The sequence below is a fragment of the Xiphophorus hellerii genome, chromosome 24, assembly GCF_003331165.1.
Source record: "Xiphophorus hellerii strain 12219 chromosome 24, Xiphophorus_hellerii-4.1, whole genome shotgun sequence".
Taxonomy (NCBI): Eukaryota; Metazoa; Chordata; class Actinopteri; order Cyprinodontiformes; family Poeciliidae; genus Xiphophorus; species Xiphophorus hellerii.
The window spans coordinates 9,951,123-9,973,548 of NC_045695.1; the positions used below are offsets into that span (position 1 = coordinate 9,951,123).

At 40.9% G+C, this 22,426-nt stretch overlaps 1 protein-coding gene across 1 annotated transcript; it reads left to right on the top strand.

The window, feature by feature from the left end:
• Positions 1-3,060: 3,060 nt before the first annotated feature.
• On the top strand, positions 3,061-16,898 carry slitrk6 (SLIT and NTRK-like family, member 6). Its single transcript, XM_032556894.1, has 2 exons — positions 3,061-3,567; positions 13,011-16,898. The coding sequence occupies exons 1-2, from the start codon at positions 3,520-3,522 to the stop codon at positions 15,486-15,488; spliced, it is 2,526 nt and encodes an 841-aa protein (XP_032412785.1). The 5' UTR covers positions 3,061-3,519; the 3' UTR covers positions 15,489-16,898.
• The last annotated feature ends 5,528 nt before the right edge of the window (positions 16,899-22,426 follow it).

Here is a 22,426-nt window from a genome sequence, read left to right on the forward strand (position 1 = left end):
TGAAATTATTCATGTAAACATTGTTTTTCATAGCCGTGTGTCCGTCCTTTCTTCTTCGGCTCGGCCTCGTTTCAGTGGAATTTACTGCAGGTGGAAGCAGCACGAAACTCATTTGTTAATCAGGTCCAGTTTATTATGAAACTCAGTCCCTATTGATGAAACCATCTGCCCATGACTGCGGCACATTATCTTTGGTTATGAGCAAAAAGCGCCTCATTGTTTGATCAAACAACACGCTGATGGAAAAAGAAGTAAATAATTAAACATAGTGTGCCGTCAGTGAGATGATAACTACATCAACAGCGGGGCCTGTCAGCACCTCAAGCCACAAAGCATCACATGCAAACAAAACAGATACACATCTCGTCTTTTGTCTATTTTAAAACCGAGTCTACTTTGCAATTGAAATAAAGGATTTATTTATATTTCTAAAACAAGAAAAGGACAATGGGGTATTTTAAACAGTTATCTAGAAGAGGGGATATATTAATAATGGTTTTGCATGCATAGTCTGTTTAAGCTGATATCTGGAATTGGAACCCAGGTCATTTCGGGTGTGAACGAATGAGACGTTCATGTCACACTGTTGGTCATGATTCCTTTTCACTAGTTTGTACTTTTGCATTTTTTTTTTTTTTTTGGAGTGGCAAAAGCAAATGAGATGGATTAGCTGCCGACAACTGATGGTGATACCCAAGACATGCTATGCTGAAGCATCTTTACTGCAAGGAACCGAGGAGTAAACATTTCACAACGTGTCATGTATGACAGTGACGAGGCACAATCCCATCCACAGCCATTCTTTCAACAAACTTGGGTTATATCAGTTATAACCACATTTAATTTTCCTTTGAAATAAATAAAATCATTTTGAATTTGAATTATTTTGTGTCCAACCAAATTTTGGGGGGAAATTGAATGAAGTCGAGCAACTGACAATAAGTTATGAACAATTGATAAGATTGGCTACATTTACCTGTTCCTGCATTGTCTAAATAACAATGTCCATCCAGTCATCATCTAAGATTGTCCATCCATTTGTCCGTCTATGATCTGTCATGGATAGATGGACAGACTATTTTTTCTATTTCTATTCAAAGTTGTGTAAAATTAGTTTGGAAAAGTATGGAAATTTTTTTTTTTTATTCCACTGTCCAATGTATTACCCACCATCTGTTATTACCCAAATATAAAAGCAAAGTTTAAACTATAAAATTCAGGCTTATATTTTGGTTCATTCAAGGTTATGTGCATTGAGAAACTACACTGCAGATACTGTCAACATTTAGGATAATTGAGCTTCTTGTGTAATTTCAAGGTTATAACCTTTCCGGTTTATTAAAGTCTGGCTTCTCATTTCTCAGACGGCCTCCTCTGAGAGAATATCTAGGTTGTGTGATCAGTGAGGTCAAGCACCTCTCTGATGTTCCAGATGGGAGCAAATTTACACTGATCCATGACAAATTGGCCTGGTTTTAAGCAGCCAGTATGCTAAAACACAAGGTGAGGGGGGCATTCTTGACCCATCTGAAAGTGATCAGCCTGCGGAAAACAGCAGCTCAGAGGGACGGGTTAGACTCAGATTAATCACTTACTTCCCCTAAATTACTCAGAGCAGTTTAATCAGATAAACTATTTGGCGCTTTGAAAGTTGTCGCGTGGCGGCGTGAGTCCGGATGATGGTGATGGTTTATGAGTGTCCGCGCCACAGGGAGGGTAGGGGTCAGGCTGAGCAACAACTCAGCTGGCGCTGGTAGCGCTGGAGTCGTTTTCAAGGACACAAAGTGGCTTGATTTCTGTTGGCTGTGTGATGGATTTAACATTTACTACACACCAAGACTCTAGTTTTATTTATCAAGAAGAAATTTAACACTATTACAAGTGTTATAAATGATGCACCTCCATGGTAACCTATTGTTTCCTTTTTATTTTAGACAAGTCTATTTTGGAAGCATTATCTGTTTGTGCCAGCTGTATACAGTATTGTATTTGTCCTTGGGGCTGAGAGCAGCAGGTTAATTAAAGCTTATCAATGTAAGATTATTATTATTTTATTTTTGCCCATAATTAGATAGGAACCTCATAGAGGAGGCACTCTGTCTAACAGTGACAGAGCCTTTCTGTCTGAGTTACCAGCTATGCCCCATTTAGACACCAGCAAAGTAAAGTGGACCACGGGTGGGAGGAGACAAGAGTTGAAATTTGTGCAGACCAGGCAGTGAACGTATGAAATGTTACATTGCAAGAATAAAAATTATACTCTTAATAATTAGGTCATCATTTTAATTAGGACATCGTTTTTGATGTCCTAATTAAAACATACTCTTAATTAATTAATTATTTTCTATGACATTCTTCTCCAGTTAATAATGAACTCGACTCGAGAATGACTCGAGTCGAGAATGACTCGAAAAACAATGAAAACACTAAACATTTTACTCAAATGAAATCAAAAGAAAGTGTTTTAGAGTAGGAAGTCAAGCCACATCTAATTTCCAGCTGCGTGGTGTAGAAAAGTGGGACAATTAAGAATAAAAATACAATGCGCTTAATCTAAGATTGTTTTAAATACAAAAAATGATTTTCCACATAAATGCATACAATCTTACAGTAAAATTAGTGACATAGTAAGGTTTCCACAGATGACTAAACTGTGCGTACAATCTCTACTGGTTGTCGCTAATTTAAGGATTCACCTCCCTCAGCGCTATTCACATCTTGCCGTCAAGTCGCACACCGGCTGTTTGGCAAGGAAGAGACCCATCATTTCCCAAGTTTTACCAATGAAATGACGGAAGCTTGGTCATTTTACATCATCTAAAATTAGATTTTAGAATTTGGATGTAAAAGAATTGAGTGTTACCAAAGCTTAAAACGAATCCTATTTGTGTTTTATTTAAGAGATGATTGAAATACATTCAGAAAGTGGGGAAAAAAAGCAATCGGGTTCGTCATTTTATTAAAAAAAAGCTTCACGTTGCAGATTTTATTTTTAAAGTCCAAAACGGAAGCACATTTCCATACTGTAGTTACCCTGACAACGACTCTATGACTTGTCCACCTCTACAGCATGCAAATGACTGCGCGAGACCAATACAACTCAGATTGGTTAACTAAACAGAGCGCGCGGCGCATGCAGCGCCAGAGCAGAGCAGATCAGAGCAGAGTGCGTGTTTGACAGCTGCTGATATAACAAGAGCTGCATGAATTTCTGGAGGGGCGCAACCGTAGCCTATTTTAAATCAGTTACCTCGAATCTTCAACTTTAATCTTAATTAACTCTGCGGATGGTGTACACCCATCAACCCGGGACTTGAGTGCTCAAGCTTGTCCCCTACGTGCATTGGAATAACTGGAGACAAGCAGAAGAAAGGGTACACGGGAGCAAGACGGGACGGCTTTGAAGTTTATGCACCTTTTCTTTTTTTTGGCTTGAACGGAGCTCATATTGGACAAGAGAGACGGCCGTTCGTTCCCTTTTCATGCGTCGGCTGGCCACATTTTAAAAATGGTACGAGTATGCTGACATTCGGACTACCCTGCTTTTCTCCACTTCGGTTTTATTCGGTAAGTCACGAAGCTGAGAGGCGCTGAGAATGCATGTGTGTATAAGGTGTTTAATTACTTTTAATTACAGCTGCGGACCAGTTTACTGTGGAAATTCAGGTCCAATTACGGACATGTTCAAACCAGCTTGTAGCGCAATTTGCAGCCATATATATATATATACATATATATAATTTTTTTTTTAAAATAAAAACGTGGGACATAAATAACATAACAGAGGGCATGTTCGACAGAAAATGACTTGGGAGGTGTGGGGTGCTTCATTATCTAACTCCAGCACACCTGGCTGTCTGCCACACACAGTTACAGTATTCCCACAGTGTCGCGCTGCCTTATGGCAACCTGGACTGATGTTGCCCGTTATTAAAGTTAACGTTGAGTGTTTGTTACTCATATTATAATAACGCATCACCGACGTGTTTGCTTTATGCAGCATTTATTACAGAGGAACGTGTTGCGCATTAATATTTTAATTAAGACTCATTTGTCACAGGTGTGTTTAATGCGCGCTGCGTCAGAGCCAATCAGAACGCCTTCAATAACAGCTAATTCGTTCAGTTGTTGGTCCTGCAGCATCGTTGTCTACTACATGAGGCTATAGTTCTTTTTTAAATGGAAGTTAATGAGGAAGGCAGTGTTCTAATTAGGTTGTGAATTGCATAATTGAGTCTGGGCTCCAATTTCTTGCTTGGATGAATCAATGGTTAATAGCCAAACAGCTTAGCTATATGTCACTGGAGTGGCGTGAATGTTTTTTCCTGGGTGATTTAGTGAGAAATGATCCGGCATGCTTCAGATTTCTATTCAGTCTAGAAAAGTTTGGATTCAAGTGTAATTAGAAAAGAAAAATGATTGTGGAATAATGTATTTTTAGACTCACTATACTGTAAAACCTAGACAAAAACATTGAACCTCCTGAAAAGTCTGACATTTTGACAGTGAAAGTGTAAGAGGTGTAAGATCCTGTCTTGTTGCAATAGATTCATATGAAATAATCAGGCAGCTACAGGGAATTAGGGCAAAAACAAATATGTTGTCCTAGATATCCTGCGGTTTAGTGGTGATAAGTACCTTGGCAATGAAGGTAAACAATTATGTGTTTGACCAGGTGTTTTATTGAGTAAAGCAGCTAAGTAATATTGGCCTGACTGATGCAGATTTAGAGTTGCAACTTTAAGCTGCTATCAGACTGTGTTCAGGCGGAGAGGAGCAGCCCAGAAAATGTTGAATCAATCACAAATGTGCAGCGAAAAATAAAACAGGGCCTGCTCTCTTGGCTGAGCGAGTTGAACTGTCTCTTGCCACTTGAGGGGGCGGATGTCATAATTATCATTTCTCCTGGACTGCAGCGGAGAGGCCGCTGGCGCTGGCAGGATCCCAGCAACTCCGTGGGTGTATATAGTGACCATGTTGACTTTTTAGGGCGAGCCGCATCACTTCCAATTCGGAGGAGGTGGGGAAAATGGTGACGAGTAGGGGAGGCTATTCCATGTCACACTGAAATGAAATGAAACAACCTTCACCGTCTCACTCTGTGATGCTGCTGAGGCAGGTTGTTGTGTTTTTTCACCCAATACATTAGTGTATTAAAGTAAATGATCAGGTTGGACTTTTCGTCTAGCAAATGTTGTCGGACAAGACGCCTAGTTATTATGCTGTTTTACTGTTGTCCACAAGTCTTATCCGAGACACCTGCAAGAAAATAGCCACTTTCACTAAAAAGCTCTCTTTTAAGAGGAATAGAATAGCTGCAGGCCAGCCATCTTTTATTGGAGGACTGGTGAGTCAATAGAGTCCTCACAGGGCTCCTCATTATGTCTGTTCCACTTGGGGCACTGCTGCTCCTTAGTCTGACAAAAAATGGTGCATGATTGATAGTATTTAAATGACAAAAAGGCTTCTCAGGAGTATGATGGCTTTGTGATTCTGCTGAAATGCTTAGCGAGCAGGTTATTTAGGACAGCAAACACCCGACTGCCTTTGTTTGAAGTCAAACACTCCCATCTGTGGCACCCACGTCACGTGTCTTCCTGTATTGTCGGTAAATGCCGCTAATCTTAACAACACCAATATCCAACCTAATCTGTTTCAGTAACAAATAAGGACTTCTGGGTATTTTAGAGATTGGCTTTTATTAAAAAACAAAAAGTATACTTCCAAGCTTCTGCCCCGTGTTTTAACTGGAACCTCTCTAATTGCCCTCGGTGGCATTGCTAGTTAATTGGTTCTGTCCAGGCGGACAGGTCTGACCAGTTGTTTAGTTGTCAGGCACTCAATTAAGTCTGCCACTGTTGCATAAAAGAGGCCATACAGACAGAAAGATTTCTAAAGTTTCCCAAATCTAGAGATTTGGAAAACTCTAAAGATTGAGACTGATTTTTAGTCTCACTGAGACTAAAACTCAGTGAGACATCTTTTTAAATTCAGAAGGGTGTTATTCTGTCTTCCATGAAAGGATTTTCCACTCATCTGCCTCTGTCTGCACACGGTTTCTATCAGCCTCTCTTATTCTGTTTCCGCCGGCAGCAGACTGGATTTCCTCGGACCAGAAATTGGTGGGCTCAGAGCTTCACGCAGGTGGAGTTTTTCAGTTCTGCCAGCTGCGCATCACAAAGCGAACCTGTGCCGATCTCTGTGTCACACAGGAGTGAATTATGCCAGCATCTGGTGAATGTACAGTCAGAGGGCAAGGCGAAGGAAGAATCGGAAGCAGTAAATTCAGGCTTAGCTTTTGACCTCTTTTTCTATTTTTCCATAACAGGATATACAGATAGTAGCAGTGTTTTTGCTTGAGTAGCTGAAAGGTTTTAACCCTCAGGGCTTAAAGCTGGGGCCCCTGTTTTGATGATATGCTTCATAAGCATGCATGAAGCTTAACATCCCTCTACAATGTGCCAACATGAACAATAGTCACCCAGAAGCAGATGCTTGCTTCTGGCATCCACAATGTCTTTTTAGAGAGCTTCTTCCCTAATTGTCATTAATTAGTTTCTTATTATTCCAGTCACTGGTAGGTCGACTTTATACAAGTTTGTCCAATTAATTAACCCAGCAGGATTCTGCTGAAGAGCTGGGAGCTTACCGTTCAATATAATTAGCACCTACTGACTGTTTTATACAAGTTTCACTATAAGATTTTATTTTTAGGAGGTAGCGGGGGAGAGGTGATAATACCGTGTCTGTTTATATTAACAGGAGGATGAGTTTTTGATTGGTAACAATTGAGTTACCAAGCAAAAACTCATCAAAAACTTTTTGCTGTTTTAAAAATTGTTTAAATGTTTTTGTTAACGTTTTCTGCTTAATGAGTTTGTAAAAGAAAATCTTTTGCACTGAAACTTGTTTTGTTCCAGCTCAGTGAGCAGATTTGTCATCTCCACATATTTTAGATGTAGATTAAGTGTGCTGTCTGACAATTCTGCAAAGGTATTCATACCGCTTCAACTGGCTCCTCATTTAACACCTTTAAAAACAGAAAATTTAACATATTTTATTCAAACATTTTTAATAGATCAACAATGGTATCAGTAACTGGCAGGTTAATAAAAAAGAAAATCAGACCAAATGATCTGATGCCTAAATGCGGATATTATCTATCTTTTATTTAATTTTTCTTCTATGAAATAATATCCAGTGTTTCCACACAAATTTTTTTTTTTTTCAAATTCTTTCCAAATAACATCTGTTGCTTTTGCAAGTCTATGATTTTTACCGTAGCATCAGCTGTAAGTCTTTCAGGCGTTTCTTCCATCAATATCAATATTTAGCTCCTGGAAAGACCAACCAGCTTCCCTGCTGTGAAAAAAACATCCCCACAGCATGATACTGCTACCATGTTTCACCACAAAGTGTGTTAAGATTAACAAAAACATCTGTTAACTTCAGCACGCAGCTGTATTTACACACAGAATGCCTATCTTATAATGAAGTACATTTTCTTGCATTAGATTTTATTTTAAAGCATCAGAGGTGGAAATGCTTCCCATAGTTTTCAGATTTGTGTTGCTGTCACAGAAACAGAGGTTTGGTTAAATATTTAAAGTTGAAATATTTTGGCCAGTATCTCTCAAAAAAGAACAACCTTCCATCTGATCAGTTTATCGACTGATTCAGGCTAACCACTTGTTATGAACTATGCTGGGCACCACTCAAGACGAGATGGTCTCTGCTGCATGTCATTTTTCTGCTTTTCTCATACAGCTACCTTTTTTATTGCCTGCTCTGAACAGATCCATTTCCAGTATGCCAGTCCCTGCCGGTGACTCACTGAAGAGCAGAAAGCGTCGCTTTTTAAAGCGACAGCGTTGTCGGCGACAAACATACATCTGCCGGCCGCAGATGGGTCTTCCTGCGAAATGCACCTCAATGCTGCTGTTATAACACTGCTGTTCATTTCTGGAGAACTAATTACTGCGCATTAGTTAAACAGACCATTTGAAATGCAAGCCTGGCAAATCACCCTTGCCATGGGGAGGTGAGCCGCCCTCCCTTTTCTCCTCCTATGCAGACCTGGTGCTTCTATTCTTAGTGCTATCAGCATATGTTTGTATCAGGAAGTTAAGGTCCGCAAGTAGAGATTTACACCAAATCTATTCTGGTTCTGGTTAATGCTAACATACTGCAGATGGAGGTAGTTTACAGAAGTTTTTAATGCTTTCAGGCTGCACAGTGTCATCCATTTCTCAGCTGATGGAGAATCTTTGACTCAGTTTTCAGCAGCGTAGTGACATCCATATGACTTTTATCCGAGTTGGACGAGCCAGCAGATCTGTGGGACGCCACCGTGGATAACAAGCCTTTCATATTCGCCTTCCCCTACAGAAAAATGGATCAGGCTCCTGCCTCGTGGGCTGTTCACGGCTCCAGCGTGCATTACTTACTCTGACAGTGACAAGCACTGAACACGACTACAGCTGTGTTCATTTCCTCTCAAATTAATACACTAAGCTGTCTCCTGGATATAGTGTGCTCTATGCTGTACAGTTCAACTCAAGGTCCATGTTCTGCTCTGTTCTGTGTGTTGCTTCAGTGCCAAACTGTGACAAACGTTCAGATAAGACATATGCGACCACAAGGCCTACAGCATCAAATTAGATGTGAGAATACCAAACTATACAATACAAATCTGTTTTTTTCTTAAGCGTGTACAAATTCAGCACTCAAATATTATCTATTTAAGGATGCAGTCCTGGTCATACAGGACTTGATATGATGAGGTCTCATGATATAATGGAGCACCTCAGTCCGCCGCAACACTTTACAGCTGGCTTAAATGAAGTGTGAAGAGGCTTTTTATGGGTTTATAAGTGGGCAGACCCTGTTGTCTGCGTTACAGCAGCTGGAGGGGTTCCATGTTTGATAAATATTCCATCACTGCCTTTCCCTTCTCCTCTCGACTTCATCTCCGCGGTCTAACCCACCTAAGGTCCGCACCACTTTTGATGTCAGACGGCGAGGAGAGCTGAGAACTCTCAGGGCCCTCACAAGACTCCTAATTGAATTGTCTGAACAGCGAAAGAAGCACATTCAAATCCATACATATGAGCGCAATTCAAGACCGGAAAAATGTTTCATCTCCTCCAGCCGTCACAGAGGAGTCGCATGGAACATTGATTGCCTGAAAAATGGATCTGTTAAAGAAGTCTGTTTGAAATACAGAAGACAGAGAGCAGCAGGCTCCTGCCTCCAATACCTCCCATCTGCAGTGCTATCATGCAGATAACATCTCCTAATAGTCCCTTTTTTCATTGTGTATTGTCCTGGAAGCCAGCAGGGCACAGTGGTGGCTGCTTCACGCAGGGACTCAAACAAGCTCTTGCTGGTAACCAATAAAAGGGAAGATATTTCCGTCCCAGCCTTACATTCCCTGTCCCGTTGTTTTTTATTGAATAAACAATTCATAATTAATGAGATTAACAAATTAGATTTTAATTTTACCGTTCATAAACATTAGCAGCTGTTGATCGCAGAAAATCACACTCGTGGGGTTGGTACATTTGGGGGAATCCTGAGAAAGCCAAAAGAAATTATGGAAGTTGATTAAAGAATTCCCCAGGTCAGAATAACCATGGAGGCAAAAAGAAAGAGCTTGTGTCCCTTTGTTTTCCTTTATTTTTTTGTCTCTCCATTTGGTTGCTTTATGTCCATTTGTTCATCTGTCATTTGTCCATTCCTTTCTATCCATTGGCCATTTCATTCACCTGTTGGTTCTATTGTTCTAGCCTGTCTGTTCATTTCATTTATCCAACGTTTTGTTCATTTGCTCCACTTGCCAGTTGAATTTTATCCCACTCTGTCCCGCTGACCATTTGTGTGTCTGTTCAGTCTTCTGTCCGACCAATCGTTTGTTGGAGGTTGACTCAATTGTCAAGTTTGACAATTAATTTGCCCATGTTTGTTCATCTTTCCCCTTCATCTGTTCATTTGTCATTGTGTCTATTTACTTGTCTGTCATTTCTTATTTAGTCATTCCTTCCTTCCTTCCTTGGGTCCTTGAAGATTTCTTAATCTGGAACTTTATGGGATTTTTACATTACAATAGGAGTAACTTCCTGCATGTTTAACACTGGGTTTTCAGACTGCAATAAACTACTCTCCTTTTTCATGTGTTCAAATCCTGGTTTTGTAGCAGCTCTATAATGAGTTTGTCTCGGGAAGATTTTCCACCGTGCTGATGTCTGACTTATAGAGATTTTCATGGCAATTTGGAGCACAAGCTATTGCTGGAGGCAACAACACACAACTAATTACTCTGGAAAGGGAGGGATTACTAGTATATTCACTTTAAGATACACTGCACGCGAATGATCAATCACATTTATAGCGATCGATTTCCTTATTTTGGGAAGAAGCAGCTTTTTACGGTCATCTGCAACAGGCTAACCTCTGATTTTCCAGTCCTTGGAAATGAGCACGAGTCTAGATATGTGCCTGGAATGCCGACAGTGACCTTGCAGTTTATGTCTGAATACCTAATAGCAATGACTTGGCTTTAATCAATAATTTCCACTCGACCGCACAATAATTTATCAAAGAAAGTGAGCAACGTTATAGTGGAGAGGGAATGTCGGAGAAAGCCAAACTTCTCTCTGAGGTCTTCTGTTTGTAGTGAGAAATAGAAAGAATTTGTGTGGTGTTGCGTAACAGAGGTAGGATTTATATTTTTACTTTAGTCCACATTCCCCAGTGTCAACACACACACACCCCCAGTATCTGCTGTAGGCCAAACACCCCGTCAGAGTGTGCCCACGCCTCATCGACTCTCAACTGGGTGGAAGTATTCTCCCGAACTTAATTCAAAAGAAAGGCTGACTATCGCGGCTGAATCATCAGTCAGAGGATTCATTCTCCAACAAACCCAGCTGAGCCGGGCTCGCCCCATTCTTGCTTTTTTCAGAAGCTAATCAGATTCATTACCAAGAAGAGCTGTCATATTCTGTATCCTACCTCTTTGAAGAACTCTGTTAGCTAACACGGCATGTCTGGCTGTTCCTTGATCTTAGAAAGATGTCTACACTTCCCCACCGGTCCCCCTGGGACTGAATTAGCTTTTGATCCGTGGAGTGTTAGTCAACTTTGTGTAATAGATTTCGATCAAATGCTGATTCTGCTTTTTGGAAAAGTCCGTTTTTATTATTCCTTTTGTCACTCAAGGGAAATTCAGCTGAAATCCTCTTCATAAGAGCTCGGTTGAAAATTTAGCGAACAGCATTGCCAGCTTTTGAGATGGAACCATCAGATAACCTTAAAGGATTCAGACTGATGTCTTTAAACCAGAAACACAAAGCCCTTCATCAGTCAGATAGAGCAGCTGTCATAAATGTGGCTTTGACATGGACTGTAGCGACTTTTACATTGCATGACTCACACTGAGAAAGTCTTAACTCAGATGAGTCAGCATGTATAAAGGGCAGAGAATTCAGTGGAATGAGAGTCATTTTTTTAAAAGTAGAAGTATCCCACACTGAGTCAGTGGAAAGGGAGCATCTTCATCTCTTTTCTTGTGTAGTCAGAAGGTTAATGTCCTTCGGTACAATCCAAATGCATTTTGGCTTCTGGAAATAAAACCCAATACTGCAGAAAATGTTATTGCTTCCCACTGTCTGAATACCAATTGTGATGCTAGTCATTTTTAGCAAGAAACATCTCAGATGGTTTGGATGTCTTCCATTCTTTTTACTCTAAACACATCCTGTTGCTTTCTATAGTCATCTTAAGAGTAAATGTAAGAACAGACAGCATCATGGACATCAAGAAACACACCGGACTAGTCAGAGATAAAGAAGTTCCTAGCAACGTTGTATCAGAAAACAGCATTTCAACATTTTTGGACATCAAAAAGAGCACAGGTTATGACCAAACATGTCAAAGAAGGATTTCCAGTCAGAGCAGATCATAAATTACCTTTTTCCTCCTGCAAGCAAAACGCTTGCTGGAAGAAAATCAACCTTAAGAACACCATCAACCACAGAGAACAATGGTGGTGACAGCAGAAGGCGGTGCGCTACATGTCCTGACCAATATAAATAAACATGGTTTCTTGGTTCTGTATAATTAAATTAATTTGAATGGGAAGTTAATCAGAGTTACAAGATGGTTTGGGCAAAATACAGGAAAATCCTAGGAGAAAATAACCCGCTAAAGATTGACCACTTGCTTTATTATCACATTGCAAAAATAACATTTTACCAAGTATTTGTGGTCCAGTTTCTAGTTCAAATATATTAGTATACTTTAAATAAGAGTAAACTAAATAAGTACTGTACATTTTCAATATGTTAGAGGTGCTTGCTTTAAGTCAATAATTTGTCGACATTGATGAAAAACTACTGGATACCGGTGACAATCTGCCAGTGGAACAAGATATTTTTCCACATACTATAAGCCAAAATGTCCTTTTATACTGCAGATTATTTCACTTATAGCTAGTGCTTTTTCCTCAATATTTTGACTTTATAAAACAAGCTCCTATGTCGTACTGAAAAGTTACTTGTCAGTTTTATCTTATTTCAAGTACACCAGGATATTTGCACTAGAAACTAGACCAAAAATACTTATTTTATTTTATATTTTAAATAAAAGGACATGAAAGGTGCAGTATATTTCCCTGTAGTTTCTCCAACCTTGCACAAGGTCTTTTGCAGGAGACAAACCTATCCAGCGTTGCAGATATGCATTTAAATGAGTTGGTGAATTTGTTTATTTTAAGGCTTTCCTTAATTGTGCCTTAATCCAATACAGAACCACTTGTTTTCTCTACATGCATATGATTACCTCATAAAGGCATGTTTGAACTCGATCTGTACACTCAGTAGAAACTATGTTTTAAAGCATGATAATCAAAACAATCATGTTTTAAACAAAATTACCAAGTGTTTTTATTCGTTTCTGAAACCAATGTAATCAAACCACTTTTTTTTCCTCTCTCCTTTCTGTCTCCACAGATATCCAGGTCCAGAATGCAGCCCTGGATCATTTTAATCGGCTTGTTTCTGTCGGCAGCTCACACCCAAGATATCTATCCCTCAAAGGCGTCGTCTTCCATCAGCGAGTCGTGTGAGTCTCTGTGCTCCTGCGAGGCAAAGGACGGCGTCCTTCATCTCAACTGCGAGCAGAGGAACATCAGCAAAATCTCCCAAATCCAAATCCCGTCAGGTGTCTCCTTCCATCTGAACCTTTACAAAAATGACTTAGTGGAGCTCCGAGTGGAGGAAATGGAAGGGCTTAGGGGCGCCCTTTCTCTGCACATCGGGGGTAATAGCATACAAGAGCTGGAGCCAGGGGTCTTTAACACTCTCGGTTCCCTGAAAAAGCTCCACATAAATAGCAATTTTCTTGTCACCCTGAAAGAGGACACTTTCCAGGGTCTGATAAATCTAGAGTTCCTTCAAGCCGACACGAATTTCATCCGGATCATCGAGCCAGGGGCATTCAACAAGCTGATCCGCCTCAAAGTCCTCATCCTCAATGACAATTCCATCGAGTTTTTACCCAGCAACATCTTCCGCTTCGTGCCGCTCACTCACCTAGACCTACGAGGCAACAAGCTCCAGACGCTGCCGTATGTGGGCTTTCTGGAGCACATCGGGCGCATCATGGAGCTCCTCCTGGAGGACAATGACTGGATCTGCGACTGTGATGTCCTCCATTTAAAAACCTGGATGGAGAACATGAGGGCACAGTCGGTCATCAGTGACGTGGTGTGCAGCTCACCGCAGCACCTGAAGGGAACCATCCTGGCTAAAGTCAAACGGGATGTTCTGTGTCCGTTCCACAAAGACCTCCCGCTGGAGGGACCGCCATCAATGGATATGGTTGTTACGCCATCGTCCAAGGTATCTCAGATTCCCAAACAGACACCCTCCCATGTTCCCGACAGTCCCTGCGTGGAGCACTGTTCATGCCACAATCACCCGGAGGCTGGGTTATTGATGCACTGTCAGGACAGAGGGATTCAGAAGGTGTCTGATATCGGAATACTTCAGGAGAGCCCTACTAAGCTGGTTATGACAGGAAACATGATCCAGAAACTCTTTAAGTATGACTTTGTCACATACGACAGGTTGGAATTGCTCAACCTGGCCAACAACCGCATTGACTACATCGATAACGAAACATTTCTCAGCCTGAGCAGCTTGAAAAAGCTTCAGCTGAACGGGAACAGGATCGAGAAGCTGTTTTCCACCATGTTCGTGGGCCTCCACAACCTGGAGTCTCTTTACCTGGAATATAACCTCATCAAGGAGATTGCGCCAGGCACATTCAACCCCTTGCCCAAACTGAAGCTGCTGTCACTGAACAACAACCAACTGAGCTCCCTTCCGGCTCAGATCTTCCGCAACGTTCCCCTGGTCAAATTAAACCTGAGGAAGAACCTGCTCATGCACCTGCCGGTGAGCAACGTGCTGGATCAGCTCAACGTGCTGGAGCAGATCTATTTAGAGGACAACCCCTGGGACTGCAGCTGCGACCTGCTCAGTCTCAAGCAGTGGGTGGAGAAGCTTAAGACAGACACCGTGGTGGGCTCTGTTCTGTGTGAAACCCCCAAGAAGGTGAAGCAGACGGAGCTGAGGAGTCTTCGCCACGAGATGCTCTGTCCTGGGTTGGAGACATCCACAGTCACGCAGGGGCCCCCTGCAAACAAGGGTCTCCTGATCTCCTTAACCGACTCCATACCGCTCTCAGTGCTCATCCTCAGCCTCCTCATCTTTATCCTCATGATCATCTTCTGCTCGGCCGGATTGGTGGTCTTCGTGGTGCACCGTAGGCGGCGGAAGGCAAAGAAAAAGGCAGCGGAGGAACCAGCACGGGAAAACACCAGCAGCACTTCCCCGATCCATTTACACTACAGCATGTATGGGCAGAAGACCACCCACCACACCGTGACCCAGAGGACAGGGCCCGGTTCCTTATATGAGGACAGATCTCACAGCCCCATTGTCCAGATCTGCCGGAACCCCACCTACTGCTCCCAGCACAAGGGCCACGACTCAGATCTGGATTACAGTCTGGATGATCCAAAGCACCATGTCTGCCGGAGCATCATGGAGAAGGAGAACACCTCCCCGCTGACGGGAAACCCCAAGTTCAGGGCCATAGCTGAGGAGCGGCCGGGGGACTTCGTGACCCTGGGGACTCCCAGCTCTCTGTACAGGAACATCCTGGAGAGAGAGAAGGAGCTTCAGCAGCAGCTCGGAATAACCGAGTACTTCAGGAAAAACCTGCCGCAGCTGCAGCCTGCCATGGACATGCAGGTCCCAGGGCACCAGGAGGAGCTAAAGCTAATGGAGGCGATAATGTACTCTAGACCACGCAAGGTCATGCTGGAACAAACCAAGAACGAGTACTTTGAGCTCAAAGCGAACCTGCACACGGAGCCGGACTACTTGGAGGTTCTGGAACATCAGACTGCGTTTAACTGAGCTGACATATATATCATGTCTGAACCAAGTGCCTTGGCCTGTTTGCCCTCCTCTATTTTCCACAGTGTGAAATGTAAAAACATAGAAATATGATAGATATAGATATATATATATATACACACAGGCACATGTGTTTATTGTAGCACAGAATGTATCTTTCCGTTTCTGCTCATCTGTTGAAGGTGGAATATTGTAGAGATGCACCAATCAGGCTTTTTCCGGCTGAGACCAATTTCTGTTTTACTCTGTGCCAAATTTTATTTTACACTTCTTTAAGAGGAATTCTGATGTATGTCATCAATAAAAAACAATTCAATTGAGGTTTTTTTTTCACCTTACCTGTATTTGAACCTGCTGACGGAGGGGGAAATCGTCCCGATTTCATCTCTTGCCAACTGATCGGTGCATCCCTACTAAGCATTTTCAGCCAAATCAAACCTGGAAGAAGCTGTGGCTGTCTGCCGAGCAGGCTTGGGTTAAAACCCACGCTGAAATCCACTCTATCAGCTTTTTACATGTGATTAAATTTTCATGCTCCTACAGCAGCCGAGCGAATTGATCCACGCAGCACAACTCCCTCTCCCCCACTCCCCCGACTCGGCCTCCTCCCAGGATAAAGCAGATGTTTGGAAAGAATTGAGTGAATTTCAATCAGTGCTTGACCCAGAATTCTGCTTAATCAGTCTATCCCGATTCTGGCCGTGACCTGATTACACCACCCCCCCTCCTGTCAACCCCCCATGAGAGCAGCTTTAACGCTGGAACCAGAGTTCTCGTGCCGTAGAGTCAGCAGTTCGTACAGCCAAGTACATTGAAAAAGGAAGAAAAAAACAAAAAAACACAGCGATAGGAGCGAGGTTCTCCTCCTGACAGATGATTGATCCAACGCGCTGCAAAGCTGCAGTCAGAGGAACTTTATTTTTATACAGACTGAGGCAGATCAGTCAGAAAGTGGAGTACAGTATCTACACAACTTGTACAAAACGCATTGCACTATTTAAAATGCCATAAGATGGTGCATGACAATCAACAAGAGTCCTGCTGAAACGGTTTAGTTTTCATTTCTGCCAGAAACGAGCCGCTCACCATGTGCTCATTTCATGTGGGAGACCGACGCCATTATATTTCTGTTGAATTCATTAAAAAAACAACAAACAGCCAGGAACAGTTGAAGACAGAGACATTTGCAGAGTGGACCGGATTTACGTTCCCTGTTTTCAGAAACAGCTCATGTAAGCACACTCTCTGTAGCTTTTCTACTTTAACTAGATTGACTTATTTATTCTGTATATTTTGTATATACTTCTGTTCCATTTTATCTTTGGGTTTTGTGTGCCTTCAGTGCTGTACAGAATATAAACAGAAGTTGTATCTGAAAGAGGAAAAATAAAGAATTGCTATATGATGTGACTCTGCAAATTGTCTGCTTCTCAGCAGTGCTCCGCCTCCTCACTAATTAACACACCAGGTAACCTGGACTGCAATACTACGACTTTTTCTCGACATGTTTTATCTGTCCTCTGCAGTGCTTATGGATATTTAGGTGGATGTACATGTTTAAGCTGCATTTCCTTCTTTTTCCTGCTGTGGAATAATTCCACCCCCCACCGATTGGAGCAAGCGTAGTCTTTAATCACACTGCAATGCCTTCAGAGTTCTTTCCTTTTCTCCATTTCGTCTGCAGATCCTCTCATTTTCCTATAATAACCCGCAGATCTAAAGTTCTGCTGCAAGAATACATATAGGCTCTGAAGCTTGAAATGCGCAAGCACACAATCTGGCATGCAGCGCTGGCATCTAAAAACAGAATCCCTCGTCTGCATGAGGAAAATAGCTATATATTTACATGCACACATTGTTTCAGCAAACAAGCAGCTTCTACTCATAAGCAGCAGGAGCCTTACCTCAAGGTGTGACTTTAGCAAAGTAAGTAAGCTAAATAAGAATGTGAAAATAATTCAGAGATTAAATATTTTTAGATTAGCTAGTGTACCAGACAGGTTGAAATGTTATTACTTGACTGGTGCCGCCCAGATGCCCTTCAAACATCCTACATCAGCTGTCACTAAAGTCAAATTTCAAACCTCCGATGTAATACACAGTTCCTTCTGACAATATTAATAAACATCTCGTCACTAAACCTTTCAGCACCACCCTTAATGGAGACTTTGGGTTATTCCTGCCAGATTTGCACACATAGAAACTGAATTTCTTGCCCATTTACAGAGTAGCTCATGCGATGTCGGATTCCACGGTGTCTGTGAGCTGCGTTTTCAACCCTTGCTACAGAATGAGTGTGGTTTGATTATTGTATGTACAGAGATGCTGCTGGAAATGTAAGCTTGTAACTCAGTCTCAAACCGTTTGCTCTAATTGCCTTGTTGAATGCCATCCAGTTTCCATGTTTAGGTTATTTTTCTGCATCTGAACTTGAGCTGAAACAATTAATCATGATTAATTGATCATTCAAATAATCATCAACTAATTTATTAACCCATTAATCATTAACTGAATATGTTTTAGCCAGAACTCATCCATTGCCAGAGTTTTAGCTTCACCGGGTTCAGATTAACTAAAGGAATGCAATGTTATTGCATTTTTGTCAAAATGTATACTTTATTTAAAAAAGAAATTGATTTGTTTATTTAAATCTTAATTTATTTCTAATACTGTTTAAAAAGCATGAGTGGTTAAATGAAAAGTCATTAGAATGTACCAATTTTTTTCTTATTCATTAATCATCAGAATAATTGATTAATCAATAACTAAATAAATCATTAGTTGCAGCATTAATCTCAACTGAATAGAGCATCTTCTTATAAATTCTGTGTCCTATGTGTTTGCTAAGGCTAGCTGGCAGAGGTACGTCTGCTAAGGTTTCTTCTTATGCTACTATGCTTCCATCCCTTATATTATGCAAAATTTGTGGGAACTTAAAAAGTGTTGCATAAAACATAACCTGAATTAGTTGCATTTCCATCTGTTGGTAAGGAGCAAATCATCCAAGCTATGCAAAACATAATTTCATCATATGTTGACGCTACAAACGACTAATAAACAAGATGTAGAGGTTGAAAATTAGCGTGAATCACTCATCCCAGAAAAATAGACTGAATTCTCCATGCTTTGTACCTCTGGAACAGAACAGGTCAACCATTATGGCAGCTTTGTTTATTTAACAGCATGTTATAGCTACAACAGCACCTGGCAATTAAAGAAAATAAACAACAGAGCACTTTGACAAAGCGCATCTTGTAAATTTTTTTAAGTCATTTGTCTAAATTAACTTCTATCAAGCACAATTTACATTTAATAAATGCATCAGCGTATTTTAGACTTGAAACACAAACAAGACCAATTAGATAAGTGCAAACATCCTGCTAAGTGTTTATTTACTTAGAATTAACTGTTATGCACCTTATAGCTATAAGGTGCATAACACTATAAGGTGCATAACAGTTAATGATGAGTGCTCAGATGAGTGCTCAGATTCCTTCTACATGAAGGGAAGCAAAATGATAGCTATGTAAAACACAGTTCATCCTCAGCAATGTGTCAGACAATGTGTACAATCAAAAACCATCAAATAATATTCACCAATACTTTACTTCCACCATTGTAATGACCAAACATAAGAAAGTCATCCCTGACACATAAAAGCTCATTTATGAAGCTGAAGGAAAAATGAGGAAATATGATGTAGCTGAGTGAGATCATAAAAATACAATGCAAAAAATTTGCCTTATTGACCATCCCACTATATTTCTGCAGTGGCAGATTGTCAACATATTCTAATCTGTCACAATCTTGCATCGTCATATTGCTGATCCTTGGGATTATTAAAAGGAAATGCAGCTGACTACTAATTCCTTTCATATTTTTCAGATGTTCATTTGTTGAAAAATATAATTTCACTTCTTTTTGACACCCAACTTTGTGTTTATACATCACATGACCACCACCAAACACGTTAAAGGCTATGGTTGTAATGTTACAAAATCTGAAAAAAGTTCAAGGGAAGTAAATATGTCCACAGGACGGGACCCAGGTTCATGCTCTCCGAGTAATTACCCAGGTTATACATCATTTCCAATGTATGAATCAATGTCACGTAATGTTTTTTGTAGGTCTTGTTTATCATACAGCATCTTGCTGCGAGGGTTTCTTCTGAACTCGAGGACATTACTTAAAGTAATTTGCATTAGCATCGCATCCAGAGTGGCTGATACGGTGACATTTTGCTGCATAAATTTGCACAACAATGACGAAACCGGTGGTACATCAGGACTAAGTGCCTCTTGTTCCATATGAGCAGAGCCCGCTGTGATAACCGCGGATGTCCGGGTTTCGATTGTAGCTCCTCAACGTAATGCCTCTGTACACCAACTGTAATCATGTGTAACGCAATTATGTGGAAATGCGAACAATGCCGCCCAATGCACAATGCGCAGCGAGCTCACTGGAAATGAAATGGAAGGCACAGATGAAAGTTGGACATAAAGTGCCCTGTTTACACTCTTATGCACACACTCAAAGCTCGACTCACACGGCCAAACAAACTAAGACCTTAATTCAAACAGTGCACCATACACCAGCTGTGACTGTTTACAATTCCTTTTAAACCATGCCTATGTTTGATTTGAATAGCAGCCAGAGAGAAAAAAATATCCTGTATCCTCAAATGTAATTACTGATTTGGAAATGTGGTTTTTCTACATAGATCCCCCTGAAATATTGTAAGAAAATGCCCAAATAATACCTTCAATACACAGAATAACAATGTGTATTACAACAATAAAGTGGCCACCATCTCATATATACCACAGATGATAGATTGGGGTTATTAGCAAAAATGTTTTCAAACAGAAGTCTGAAAAAAAATCCATAAGATTTCACCCAGTTATTTATAAAAATGGTCTATCTGATGCAGCATCCCCGAAGCCGCAGGTCATAAATATTCATATCCGACAGCACAACAACAGAAGATCTCTTCTGGGCAACAATATTGATCACTGCTTTTCTTTTTTTCTTATTTGTATCCCAGAGATTCACCGGGGTGCTTTGAAGTAAGCACTAGTCAATTAATGTCTCACACATGATATCGCCCAGGCCGCAATGCTTTCTCGCCTTTTTGAGTTCCGGCTTGACATTTAATGAACTGTGAGCAGCAAAAGGCAGAACAATGGCCCCCGCTGGATGTGATTGTTAGAGCAGCAAAGGGAGTTTAGGATCTTCGGAGTGGAAGGATATGAGACCAAAAGTTGAATTTAGCCAGAGATGCATTGAAAGAAGTGAAGTGTTAACATATTTGCATTGGCTGAGCAAGCCGACTTGTGTTGCAAAAGTCTCTCAGTGTTAATCCATCCATTTTGTCTTTAATTGATGGGACGTGAGTTAGAATTAAACTCTATTGATCTGTCCAGTCTAAGGCTTTCTTAACCATGTTTTTGCTCAACAAGGTCAAAAGAAGGCTACAGTCGACCCAAGCTATACTAAACAATCCAATTTAACAATGTATGAAATAACAGTCACTTCTAACCCGAAACAGAACCAGGCCTCCCTACTTTGTAACCTGACCCGTATGTCTTCTTCTCTGATCTTTATTGTTGGCTTAAGTTGAAGAGTTGGATATATCTGGACTAGAGATTGATGGATGTTTAAAAATGACAGCAGTTGATATTTTATTCTTTGTTTTGGTTGACCCAATACCCATATGAAATTATGTCAGAATTGTTTGCTTCTGGGATAATTCCAGGATTTATATGATTCAGTTTTTAGATAATTAACACTTTGATTTATCAGCATACTATTATATTGTCCAACCTCTAATGTGACCGTTAAGAATTTTTTTGTCAGTCCATTAAAACAAAGGTATACTGAGTGGACCTGCATGCAATATTACAGGCTTAAATTATATCATTTGTATATTTAATGTGTTCCTTTTGGTGCACAGTGGTGTGAACAAGTGTTTGATGTGGGCCAACATTCCTCCGCAGCGCCGTACAAGACTCATTGCAACTTATCGCAAATGCTTGATTGCAGTTGTTGCTGCTAATGGGGCCCCAAATAGTTATTAGGTTTAGGGGCCAATCAGTTTTTCACACATTGCCATGTAGCTTTGGATTTCTTTTCTTCCTTAACAGTAAGCACTTATTTAAAAAGTGCATTTAGTGTTTACTTTAGTGTAGCTAACATTTAAATTAGAAATGGGCTACAGTCAAGCTTATAGAAGTTGTTTATTTGGTTAGCTGTCAGGCAATATGGATAAATAAGCCAATATTTTTGCTGAGTTAAATCTCATTTTGCTGTTAACAAAAAAGTGAAATGAGAATTTAAGGGCTCTTACTAACATTCCACCTCAAGTGTCCACACGTTGCGTTGTGTACTTAGCAAACCTGATGAATGAAGCACCATCATAATCGCCGCCTTTGTCTGTCCGCGCACCCCCACTTCCTGACTGAACTGTAGTCTGTTGCTGAGCTCTACCCTGGGGGCGATCTTATGATGCTGTCTGCCAGACTGAGCAGCTTGCGCCGACGCCACGGACACCGAGCCCCGATCCTGTTGTTTGCTCGGCAAACAGTTCAAACGCAAAGCCGGTGACCCAGTTTTTAGGATCCCAGCATCAGAAGTATTAAGTCGCGGGACGGATTGTGTCGAATCCTTTTGTTGTGCGAGCAGCCGCTCAGGTATGGGGGATCAAAACAGCATTAAAGAAAAATCCCTAAAACCAAAACTAATTCCATTCACGATTTTTTTTCCCCCCTCAATTTTGTTTTTGCTCCAGACAATAAAACATTACATACATACTTCCCATGAGCCATTCTTTTTCTCATGCGCTCTCGTTTTGCAGAAACAATTGTTCTTCCACCCGTATCCTCAACATGAAATGCAATTAGTTTCAAGAGTTTTATTCATGCGAGGTAGTGTTTGCTTTA